Source organism: Leucopleurus acutus, assembly GCF_964270905.1.
Source record: "Leucopleurus acutus genome assembly, chromosome: 4".
Lineage (NCBI taxonomy): Eukaryota > Metazoa > Chordata > Mammalia > Artiodactyla > Delphinidae > Leucopleurus > Leucopleurus acutus.
In genome coordinates this window covers 123,070,451-123,083,736 of record NC_139146.1, presented here as the reverse complement: position 1 = coordinate 123,083,736, position 13,286 = coordinate 123,070,451, and the positions used below count along the sequence as shown (strand labels likewise).

At 31.5% G+C, this 13,286-nt stretch overlaps 1 protein-coding gene across 1 annotated transcript in view; it reads right to left on the bottom strand.

Annotated features, from left to right (window-relative positions):
- The window catches only part of TLL1 (tolloid like 1), a gene marked incomplete at both ends in the record, with an annotated part of 254,674 nt that overhangs the window by 133,150 nt on the left and 108,238 nt on the right, over window positions 1-13,286 (bottom strand). Inside the window, 3 exons of the mRNA XM_082838587.1 lie at window positions 7,700-7,817; window positions 8,304-8,456; window positions 9,933-10,013. Coding sequence (XP_082694713.1) covers window positions 7,700-7,817; window positions 8,304-8,456; window positions 9,933-10,013 — 352 coding nt within the window. The remainder of the gene's footprint in view (window positions 1-7,699; window positions 7,818-8,303; window positions 8,457-9,932; window positions 10,014-13,286) is intronic.

The window sequence follows — 13,286 nt, the reverse complement described above, 5'->3', positions numbered from 1 at the left end:
GAGTGAAACTTTTGTAATGAACTGTAAAGTCCAACACATTCAGAGGCAGAACAGTTTTTCATTAATAAATAATTCATTAATAAAAATGTCTAGTAATCCTGGTAGATTTATGTACAAGTCCCCAAATAATCTATTGAAGTGCCTTTGTACTAATTCATATATTAGAAGATGTGCCTTAAATAATTTTTAGGAGTATTCAGAAGATAAATCAGAAAATAAAATACTTATGATGATGATTAATGGCTATTATACATATAGTTAAACTCAAGACATCAACTCACATGTATTTTTAATACAATTTTTTATCCTCAAAACCCATTTAGGTAACCACTTTGTCAATATGGTTATCTAACAATAATCCATTATTTCAGTATTAAAAATAAAAACAATGTTTATTTTTCCTCTTTGAGAAAAACAATTAAGTTTGTGAAAAATGTTGGTTAATTAAAAAAGGAATTACTTTTCCTCTTCATGGGAGAATTTTTTTAAAGAAGAGAACTTTTAAGAGAAGTCAATCAAGGAAAATTAGTTTCAAAAGGTGAATTATCTAGGGTTAATGGTTGACTGGTGAAGGAAAATCAACAACAGGTAGAATTATGAGACTGTGTCAAATGGTCAGGCAAATGTTTAGTGTGATAGTCCATTTCACCTTCTGAAAGAATCTCTTGGACTTTCAGAATGTGAAGCATGCAGAGCATCTTCCTGCAAATTTTCTTCAATTTATTGATATTTATACATATTCAGTGATGCTTTTCTACCCAAAATATAGATATTCCATTTATTCATTTTGTGTGTGTGGGCATACATGCATGTGTGTCAGTGTGCATGAGAGAGTGTGCACACACATGCAAGGTTGACACATACGGACACACTTCAAAATAAGCTTTAAATGGTATAATAATATGGTAACTACAATCATAGTTATAAATAAAATTACACTTAAAACTTCAAAATTTAGGGTTTACATTAAAATAGCTTATCTAAGGGCCACCCCTCTAGACAGCAATAGAGGGCAGTAAATAACTGGTCTTGAATAGATGGGTATCATAATGTGCCGGACACTGAACATCTTTTCTAATTTATTAAGTTAAAAGAGGAAATTGCCCAAAATTAATTGCCCAAATTTTTAAAATGCATTTCACTAATTTCACTTTTCAGAGTAAGTACATTTGTCATTCCAATTATTTCTGTAGGCTTTAAATGCCGGTTAGAAAAAGTAATTCAGCTTATTATTTATGAATCTATTATGAGTTAATTAAGTTTAATAAATCAGTAAAAGAAAGAAAAGTGAGGTAACTGGTAGAGAAAAAAATCAGGGAATTGTATTTTTGCTCTCAGGTAGATTTTTTTTTACCATGACTTTTAAATTTATACATACATAGTTATTTATTACATACTGAAATAGTAAAGTATTAGGTGTAGCAAAACTCAAAATTTGCAAATTTTGGAGAGATTTAAACTGAAATATTTGCTACCATAAAGCAATAGTGATGAAAGTGAAATATCTGAGGATTATACAGCAACTAAATTACCCACACTGAATCATTTTTGCTGGTTATATTCAGAGAAAAAAGTACTTTGCAAATCAAAATCCTGGAGATAGTCAAGCAATGTGGTTGATTCTTTTAATCTAAAACACCTTTTATTAGTATAATTTTACCTATAACAATTTCCAATAAATAAGATGGGGTTTCATAATGGAAAGCACAAATACATTTCACACTGGCTTTTACAATGGTCCTGTGAGGAAAAATGTGGTGGTTTGATTTCTGAAATACTACAGGTCCAGGAATGGAAGAATTCTAGATGCTCAAATGACTAAATAGCTAAATATATGCACATACAATTATGTATGGAATGACAGGTTAATATGCACAGTTTATTTTTAATATGCACAGTTTATAAAAACATGGTTTTAACATATCTGAGTTTCTTTCTAATTCCATCCAGGTTTGAGGCCATTTTCTTGTACATGGCTTTTGATTTTCTGTTTCAAATTTGAGTGCTGCTTTTAAAGCTTGGCCATTATAAGCCCTACCTGTCCTCTCAAGAAAATATTTTACCAATTTTAGAGAAGCCTCGCTAAGCCATAGAGAGTAAGAAGGTAATCCAAAACCCGCTATTCCCTACTTTGGCCTCGGATTGGTGGAGCAAAACCTATACGCACAAAGAAAGATGCCTGTAAGCTTTATGCCCTCCCCACAGCAGTCTTTTCTCAGCATAAAGATATGTTTTAAATGTAAACTCAGATTACTCCACTTCTTTACTCAATATTCTCCAATGACTATGTCATAAATTGTGTCAATATTCAAAAGTATTCATTACCCCTCTCTAGGAGATAATTATACATCCCTACCCTACTGTTGCTGGGTTTAGTCGTGTGACTTGCTCTGGACAATGTCATGTGAGCAAAAACTGTGTCATTTCTGGAGAGAATCTTTAAGAGCAAATATGCTTGACCATATTGTTTCTATTCTTTCTGCTACAACTGCAAGGTTCCAAAAAGAGGCTTCTCCATCAGACTGGACACCATAGTGACGACTCTGGAGTGAGCTACAGCTGACCAGTGGCGGATATATAGTAAGAGTAAGGAGTAAGTGTTTGTTGCTCTAGCTCCTGGGATTTGGGAGTTGTTTGTTACCACGTCATAAATTGCCTAAGCTGACTGACACAGGCTCGCTATAAAACTCAGAGGAAAATCAAATCACTTATTTAAAAAAACTATAAGATCTTACACAATCTTCACACACAGATATCTTATCATATAGATATTGTCTCTTATTATCATCCCTGTCACTCCACTCGAGCCATGAAGTTTCCTTGTTGTGCCCTGAGCATGCAGAAATACTCTTGCCTCAGAGTCTTTTTACTGTCTATTTTCTCTGTCAGAAACTGTTTCCCAGATATACATATGGCTTGTTTCCTCCTCTTTCAAGTTCTGTGCAAATGTCCTTCCATCCCACTTACATTACTTTCCTTTTTGTCCTAGAATTTATTGTCTATTAAAACATTTTATATTTCATTTATCTTTGCAGGGTTTTTGCCTCCCCACCTAGAATGTAAGCTTTTGGTGGGCAGAAAGTGTACCTGTTTTGCTCATGCTATAATGCTAGCTCCTAGAATACAGCCTGGCACATAACAGAACTCAATAGTTACAGAGAACATATTGGTGGTTGCCAGAGGTGGGGGCTAAGGGTGGGTGAAATGGATGAAAGGGGGTCAAAATGTACAGACTTCCAGTTACACAATAAGTAATTTCTGAGGCTGTAATGTGCAGCATGGTGACTAAAGTTAACAATACCATATCATATATTTTAAAGATGCTAAGAGAGTAGATCTCAAAAGTTCTCATCACAAGAAAAAAAAAATGTGTAACTAAGTATGATGATGGATGTTAACTAAACTTATTGTGGTGATCACTTCACAATATATACAAGTCTAAAATCATCATGTTATACACCTAAAACACTATGTTGTATGTCAATTATATCTCAATAAAACTGGAAAAATTTTGAAAAATAAAAAGTCAAAAATTTTAATAAATAAATACTTATTGAAAGAACAGATCTCCTAAGTGCAGGACACAGCTAACTCTAGTAATTAGCAGCAAGCATCCAAAGAAGTGGTGGAAATGCTCAAGGTGAGGGGTTCAACATGCTCTTGCTTCAGCAAGAAGGAGACTCCTCCTTCAGCCTGGCTCTCCATTTATTCTATTAGTATAATTCTATAAATTCCTTTAAAAAACTATTTTTTTCTGCTTAAGTTAGCCAGTCTCTGTTGCTTGAGAACAAGAATCCTGGCTAGCACACTTCCTCTGCCTAACTATAACATCCTTGCAGAGAGAAAACAACTTACATTCAATTTTATAGTCCCCAAAGTTAGTATAGTAAGTGGCACAAAATGAGAATTCAATAGGAAAGGATGAATAAGTGATTACTGTTACAGTCTGAATAATTAAACTGACAAAAGTTAAATACAATTAAAGCATATGAAACCTAGAAAATAAGTTAACTCTACGTTTGTTTGTTTGATTGTTTTTTAGTAATCATTAAAAATCAGCATATAATAGATGAAGGTAATAAATTCAGTTACATAAATCTCTGACTTACAAAGAATAAAATCAAACAACTTCTATTACTAAATGGTCTCACATTTTGCTGTTTATAATTAATAATCTTGTAAAATAAATAAATGCCACTGAAGCTAATAGACATTCATTGAAAATTATGTATAGCTCAGTTCAAACCTTTTGTCAATAATGAGGGTTAAAGCTTATGTCCACTGCAGATGAAGCAAAGATATCATATACCTAAAAACATGCATACAGATATATATAAACATAATGTACGATTATAATACAACTTAAAAATAAGAAATACACTAGAGCTAAATGGCAAAAAGGTCTGATTTCTACTTTTTGTGTTTTAAAATTTTATTATTTTCCCACCTATCAAAGGCCTGATATGGAACTAGACACCCAATAAATATTTATTGAATAAAAATTGACTGTAGCAGAATAAGATGGGAAATATAATGCTCTAAATGATATAGGTGATTCCATATTTAATAATTCCTCCCATAAATATGGAGATTATTTTAGCTTTTATTTTTAAAAATTGCAAGAGCTACAAGTTGTCTGACTTAGTGGGTAAACTCAATGAAAGTGATGATAATGATAAGGAGTAATAAGACACATTTGCCTTCTAGATTAAAGCTAGAAACAGAACTGATAAATGTTGTCATCCATATCAATGGCACCACCTTAAAGGTTCTCCATATTCTATGGATATTTATACTAGGTATTGCTAAATGTGATACATTATATGCCACAGCTCTTATAGGAAAAAAGACTCAATACTAAATCCAATAGAGTGTTAAATGTTTGACTCAAAATATATCTTATTCCAGATGGCTTTCACTATTTTGTGTAATACCAACTGTCAAACTCTTTAATAATTTAAATTGATTTTTATGAGATATAAATGCAGCATTATCATAGCAAGAATGATGAAATAACCATAATTTCATGAAATTGTGGCCAATAATGGTAATTTCAAATGAAATTTAGAAGTCACAAAATGATTAGAATGATTAGCAGGCCAATGATCAAGTTTCATAAAAAGTATCATCCTTCCTATCACTGAAAAAATAATACAGGGCAAACTTTGAACTGGAAAATGAGCACCAAAACAAATCACCAAAATGCGACACTACTACTATAACAGTCACAAATAAACTCGAGTCCAATTTCAGGAATGTAACTACAGATTTAAGTACCTTGGGGAAAGTCATAACTTCAGTTTTCACATCTCTAAATTGATGAAGTACATGTTCTTCAACCCCCTTCGAATTCTTACATTTTTTAATCTCAGGATTACACATAATGTACTTTAGCTGACATGTAAATTGTTGGTACTTTCCTGATCACCTCCCTATAATGCCATGTGCTGTGTGTCATGAGGGACACAGAGGTAAGCTCCCTGCTTTCATCATTGATGAAGGTAGACATTTGAACCAACAGTGGAAATGGAGCTATTATAGCTGTTGTAGAGCAAAGTCCCACTGCAGGCAGCTCAAAAATGGGTGAGCATGAAATATGTGAAAGATTTCCACTGATGAAAAAGGAAAGTAAAGGCATTCAAGCAACTAAAACATCACAAAAACAAACATGAAGGAATGATAGTGAATGGGGAAAAATAGTTTAGCAGGATAAAACAAGTGAAATCGAAAACTTTGAAAAGAGCCAAATTAATAAAAGAAAATGAGTATAAATATGAATTTGTTACAAACAGAATTTGAGCAATAAAATAATAAGTGATTGGTGCTTTGCATGTATTTACAGAATTGAAGGGTGGGTAAAGAAAAGATGTATTGATTTGAATACATTATATATTTAGAAATACGTAATCTGAGCTATATCCACTCCTATTAGATAATCAGAAGGAAGGAAGGACAGTCTAGATTTGGACCTTAAAAGGTCCTTAATATTTAAAAATATTAAATACATATAAAGAATTAGTTGGGACTTCAAATGTAACCAAAACTTATCAAGAGTAAGTAATTAGAGTAATTTAGAAGAAAACATTGCTTAAATAAGTCAGCTAAAAAAATTATGGTAGTATCAAAATATATAGAAAAATAATAATGTATAATTTTTCCTAATGTCACTTAAGTAGGGCCAAAATTAAAACTCATTACTTTTTAAGTTAAGTTAAATGTTCTAGGAAAATATGGTAGAACAAAGCCAGATGATGTAATGCCCCCAATACCTAGTGAAATATATACTTCCTCCACCCTGAAAATATGTTTCATTAGGGCATGAACTATTTCCTCCAAAGGAATTATGCATTTATTTTTACTTCTCTATGTGAACTATAATAGAGCAAATATTTATAGTTGATTAGAGATAATTCCTCTTTATAGGAGAATTTCAGCTAATAAATGTAGAAGAAATAAAAGAAAAGAACAACATGAGAAAATGACTATTTTGCAATGATGGGAACTTACAATTGAGGGACCTGGCTGTCACCATTTGAATCCACTGATCAATCACAGTATCACTAAAGTGGTAGGTCCAGGCATATGTGCCTCTTGATGTGATGCAGTGTAAAGTAGACAGCACACCCTATCAAGTATTCTTAGCAAACAAACAAACAAAAATGGAAACAATTTAAATACTCAAATATTTAAATATAAGTTCCAACTAACTGGAAATATAGGGAGAAAAAATTTGAAAGTTTTCACAATGAAAAGTCTTTTAAAGTACACAGCATTGCTTGGAGAACTGCTGTTACTGTAACTTGGCTAGATTATGGGATTTGTGGAGAGAAGTGGTGGCAGCAGAAGCAGCAGATGGAAGCTGTGGTAAGTTCATGGCATTCCTTAAATGTTACATCCAAGCATCTAGGTTTTATTCTCAGGCTAGCATTTCCCAGAATGTGTTCTGGAATACTGATATACGTTCTTCACTATTAACAGGGTGAGATGGGTGTTCCCTTTTTAAAATAAGTTTAGGGAACACTGTACTCTATATTTCTTTCAATTGGTTGAATATTAGTAAGGTTTAGCACACTGCTTGTAGAAATACCTATTGTAATTTAACACAACATTTTCACAACTTATAGAATAGTTTATTTTGAAGAGAGTATTATTATCCTGTAAGAAGCAAATCTAGAAAATATCATTGTAGGAGGAAACACTGAGGTGTCTCAAAAAGTGTAGTATTTTGCTCTGAAGAGTATTTTTTGAAGATAATTCTAGTGGCAGTGAATTGGTTAGGCAAGACTGGAGAGCAGTTGGAGTACAGCCGGTGTGAGGGGACAAAGACATGAATGGACCAGGGGACTGACATGGGATAAAAGTGGAAACCATAAGACATAGTGGATATCAACAGAAATATTTCTGTTGATATCACTAAGAATTCAATCACTAAAAACAATACTGAGGTTTCTAACTCAGGTTAGTGGGATGTTGGCAATGCTACCATATAGTTAGAACAGAAGGAAAGGCAGCTTTGGTGGTGGAGGATGCACAGAGGTCTGTGATCAAAGAGTATATTTATCTAATATATAATATTCTCTTATGTAAAATTCATACTTTCTCATGGGCAAAATACTAAGCAAATATTAAAAAGTGAATCTTACCTATGGATTTTTTTTCCCTTCTAAATTTACTTAAGTCATTCCCTGGTTCTACTTACCCACAAGGCCTATATGTGAATACAATGTAACTCTCTTCATCCCCTCTTTCAATGAAAGTCACACATGTGTGCTTTTCCCAGTGCCTCATGGCCTGCTTGAACATGGCTCGCTGGCTGCCTGGAAAAATGGCATGACATTAATAAAACAGTGGGCTCTTCCAACCCAGGTCTGGCTGCACAGGTCAGACAACACCTCTATCATCAACCAGAGAATACTAGCTCCGACCACTGCAGTGAGCCACTCTTGAGAGTGGACACTGCCTTCATAATCAGTAGGCTTGAGCTTACTGTCTCTACAAGTATGTGTGTACAAGGCTCTGTGAACAAGACATACATTATTCCTGTCAGCTGAAATCAGCTTCCAGATTTAATGGGTACATTTGAAATTCAATTTAAAAACCAGAATAGTTCTTTAGATTCTTAGAACTCAAGACTAAATACATTTTTAAATTTCAAGACACACTGACAACTCAGGTGAATGGAATATTTCTCATGTTTCATTTAATACTATGTTTTATATGTTAGTATTCTTTAAAAATATACAATTAATCTATATGATAATTATTAATTCTTTATCAAAATAGACTCTCTGGAAATATCTTACCAGTGAAGTTGCCTCCTATAACGTAAGGAATAACACCTCCAGGCCATACTCTTTCAGTTCTTGATGTAGCAGCTCTGGGAACTCGATTTTTCTCATTTTGCCCTGAGAATTTTAGAGGTACTTTTTCCTTAACTGTGTTGTTTTGCTCCAAGCCTGCAGTGACATTTAAAACATTCTGTGAAACAGAAGTCCTTGGTCAGAGAATCATTTACCTCTTAAAGGACAAGGTAAAATGCCTTATTTACACATTTATATAAATATGCCTGAAGTCAAAATGCATTAAAGAAAAACTTCATTTATATTACACACTTGAAAAAAGTGTTAAAGTAGTTCATGTCAAAATACTATTTTCTAATGCTCTATGAGCAAATTTGATGAATTTCCATACAACAGTCCACAGTGGACAGAAGTCAGGTAGACTTTGTAAGCCACAGAAAAATTCTTTTGTTTTCTACTTTACTAGAGCACTAAGAAATTCACCACTAGAATTAAAAAGACATTGTTTAAAAAGTCCTATGATGTTCAAAACCTTTCTTACTCCTACTAAATCCCTAGTGCTTTAAATCAGAATTGATATTCTGTAGTACAGCTTAAAATTGTGAATATTACACTGTAGAGATAGTAAATGAAATAGAATAAGACAGATATGGTCTCAGATTCTGGGACAATGGGCTATCTCTATTTCACTTTCCTCGAGATTCATATCCACACAACAGAAAAGATTTAGAGAGCAGTACACAAGGTGAACAGGCCAACATAAAATGCAGTCTATTGTGGAAGAGCTTTCAACTTTTCTTGATGACCCTTCTTAATTTTTTGTTACTGTTTTATTTTTCCTACATTTTCATGATTATTTTTTTCTTATTTATATATCATTGTTTATGCAAATAGTTTACCACTTACATACACTTCAGACACAACGAATACTGAATGTATGTGCCCTATGCCTGTGTTCCTAACATGTCTAACTTTTTAATATCCTGGAGCAAAGTATCTTCACTTTGGAAAATTAATCCTTAAAAGTAGGCACTTTAAAATATTTAATTAGTACTAATCAATTTAAGATATGTTAGGATATGAACTTTGAACAGAAGACTTGAAAAAGAAACTCTAAAATCTACAAATAGTGATTAATGAATTCAATACTTTAAATATTAACTAATCATTAAGCCAGAAGGCAGTTTCTCTGAATGTTTTCTATATATATTTTTGGAAGGGTAAAAAATATTTTCAATTATTTTTTTTAATCTAATTAATCAGTTTGACAATTTACTTTAAGTGGATTTTATTTCAAAAGAAACAGCCATGATATTTTTCCATTTGACTAAAACTGATGTAGCTCCATGCTTGATAGAAATACCAATTTACTGGAAATAAATACCAACAATAAAATAAACACCTAATACTTTTTTTATTAAAGCGAAGCTGAAAATAAGCTAAAATATTTCAAATGTCCCCAATTAAGTTCTAAAAAACTTACGTTGGATATCAACTAACAAAATAACAATGAATAAAGGACTCTTTCTCAGCATATATCCTTTCCATAATTTGCAGCTTAATGGCAAACAGAACTACTATGAGTATAATATTCACTGTACATCGTGTCTGAAACTTTAAACATTGATATACCAGAGCCAATTCTTCTTATCCTGTCTATAAGTTGGTAGAGGGCCCCTCGTTTCTTTGACATACCATGGTCTCCAAATCCACCTTAAAGAGTAAAAGAAAATAGTAAGTTAACTTCACTGTAAATTAAAGTTCTTGTAAATAAGTAATAGTAATAGGCTACATTGATTTCTCTTTGGACATCTCTTTTTATGTGGTCTTAAAGTAATGAATACCCATAAATCTTGGAAGAGTATAAAAATTCTACAATAACAAATTTTAGTAACTAAAACTAAAGGGGTAAGAGAAATTAAGAAAGCAATCTAAATGACTTTATTTGGACATCATGGCAATTGCGTCATCTATTGATAATTTGAAACATTTTTCTTCACTGTGACCTTGACATCACATAGTATTATATAAGATGACAACAAGTTGTTCTTTCCTGTTGAGTGCATTCCAGCTATTTTCCCAATACAAACTAAATATTTTCAGATGGCAAATCAGCAAATGGAAATAAAAATGTTAGAAGAGCATAGGTATGTAAATTCTCAATGCAACAGGAAAAAAAAAGCAAGTGTATAGTGCAACTTTTGCCCCAAAGCTTGGATAAATTTTGAGATATTTCTAATAGCATATGACATTTTATAATGTATTCAAATAAATTTTGAAAATTAGTTTCTATAATTTATAAAAACCAATAACACAAATTAAAATAATTCACAAGGTGAGAATCCAAAAGGACGTCCAGCTGCAAAATACACTGTTATGTTATGCAATTTGCAAAATTTATAAAGGTGATATAAAGAATTTTATAGCTCAAAATGTAGAGGAGAGGGTGACATAAGGAAATATGTCTCCTTGCAATTTTAAGAACAAAGTCATATCAGAAAGCAGATCATTTGACGAAAATCCAAATCTTCTGATTCTCATTCCAGGGCTTTAACAAAATGCTCTCCCAGTTTTATCTCTTATTTTGCCTTCTCCTTGAATCTTTGATAGACAAATACAAAGAGGTATCATTGAATAAACAAGTAATTTGATCACTAATGATATCAGAACAAGTGGTTCATGAGCCTGTGGGCTAAGATAATGAAAGAGGACCAGAAATTCATGCAAACCACAAAGGGTTCTTGCATGGAAATAGTTTGAACTATTTCCTTCCAATATTTTTTCCCTTTTGAAATTAATACTGAAACCTAATTACCTAGATTGAAGCTAATAACAAACAAAAACAATAATAAAAATTATTAATATATAAGCCTCTTATAGGAAATATCAATTAAGTCCTTATAAGGCAAATAAGTTAGAGTGCTTGTTCACTAATAATCTGCTTAATTATTTGAATTACATCGTCACATTTTTGCCATGCCCCTTGAGAAAAAGATTTGAAATTTTTTTCATTGAGTATTTTAGAAAGATGAGGTAATACTTAAATGCATTCATTCCTAAGCAGTTACAACAAACATTCTTAAAGGATAGTAAAAATGTATTTGAAATGACCATTGCATAACAATTATATTGCATATTAGATAGGTCTGAAACACATATAAATAGGTATAGAAAGAGGCTACAAATAGGTATAGAAGGAGGAAAAAAGAAATGTCTTAGTTAATATTAAGGTAATTATAAGCATAAGAATAATTATAGGCTAGGGAAAACATTTCAAGACTCTCAAATTCAATAATGTTTTTTGAATAATTTTTATGGCAATATAAATAAAATTCTGTGTAGATAGTTCACTGAAATAGAAAAAAAGGAAATTCATAATATGTGTTTCTCATATATTCTAAAATTTTTAAAATAAACAAACCTAATAAATATTTGAGGAAGACAATACATTTTGAAATAAGAAAATAAATATAGTCAATTCAGCACAAACTAACAAGAAAGGGAAAAGTTAGAGTAAGAAAAAACTAAAATATAGAATTCTTTATGATGTTTGAAACTCAACTGAATAGTGCAAATTACTTTGAAACCTGTACCTTTCACATATATATTTACAGTATGATTTTTATAATTGATAGTATAATTCTGTTTTATGCTAGTTATCTAAATAATGATATTTTACTTCCAAATGTTACTATTTCAGAGCTTAACTATAAATGAAATGACAAAATTACATAGTATTAAAATGTTCTAAATCACAGAAAATGAATGTCCCCAGTACAAAGAGAGGACAATGGGTAAAATAAATGACCTGAATAAAGCTTGAATCTAATGAAAATTTTAATAAAAATTGAGAATGTAATGTGATAAATTTAAGATTTTGCTGAGTAATATCATTGCTCTCTTGTTCCAAATCCGTTGTCTCTGTGACAGTGTTAAGTGTGAGATAGTGGTTGGAGTCTGTCAATAAACATACCTATAGGAATGTACTATCTGCGATTACACTGCAAAGCAGTTTCCCTCATATATTTGGTGTATGTTTCAGAAAAGACTCACTATGTATAAAAAGGCTAAAGCATATTATTTTTAAGTACTGTATTATTTAAGTTTTATTACCTTATATAAATTTCTTATATGTAATAATATTTTGATTATGTACAATAATGTCTTTATTCTTAAAAGGGCATGCTAACCTATTTAATATTGAAAAGCTATGTTGTTGGCAATTCACTTCAAAATATTTTATACATACTTGTACATGTATGCATGCACACACACATACAGAGAGCAAATATGGTAAACTGAACAACTGCTGAATCTTCAAGGTGTATGGTTGTTGCTTGCATTATCCTATCAACTTTTAGATATCTTTGAAACATGTCATAATAAAAAGCTGCGAAAAAGTAAATTGGGCAAAGAGTCTTAAGACTAACATATATTTGTCTGCTAGATACCACAGAGGAACTATATGTTTTATTTTCCATAGAATACAAGAAGAAAACAAAAATAGCATTGGACAGAAGGAGAGATTCAATGAAATCAAAAAGCATGACACTGAATAAATGTTTTAGCAATAACTACAAAAAGAAATTTAAAATTTTTAACCTTGCAATTTTTCTCCAAAATAAAATACAGAATAAAAACTGTATCAAGATAATATAAAATAATTTTTAAATTTTAGTACAGATATTTTAAAATGAGGACCCAAATGTCTTTTAAAATATTACAAGTCTTATATAGGCATAGTTCAAATATGTTCAAACAGCTGAAATTGATATTCTCTTCCAGGTTTCCACAAAAATTATAAAAATAGATATATAAATTTTTCTAAATAAGTTTGTATTTAATGACTCTAAGAATAATTTACTTTTTGCATCTCAATATCTAAATAGGAGGCAACTGAATATAATGTTCAAGACTATGAAATTTAACCTTCCTCAGAATTGAATTTTGGTCCTGACTCAGTCATTTCCTGGCTATGTGACAATA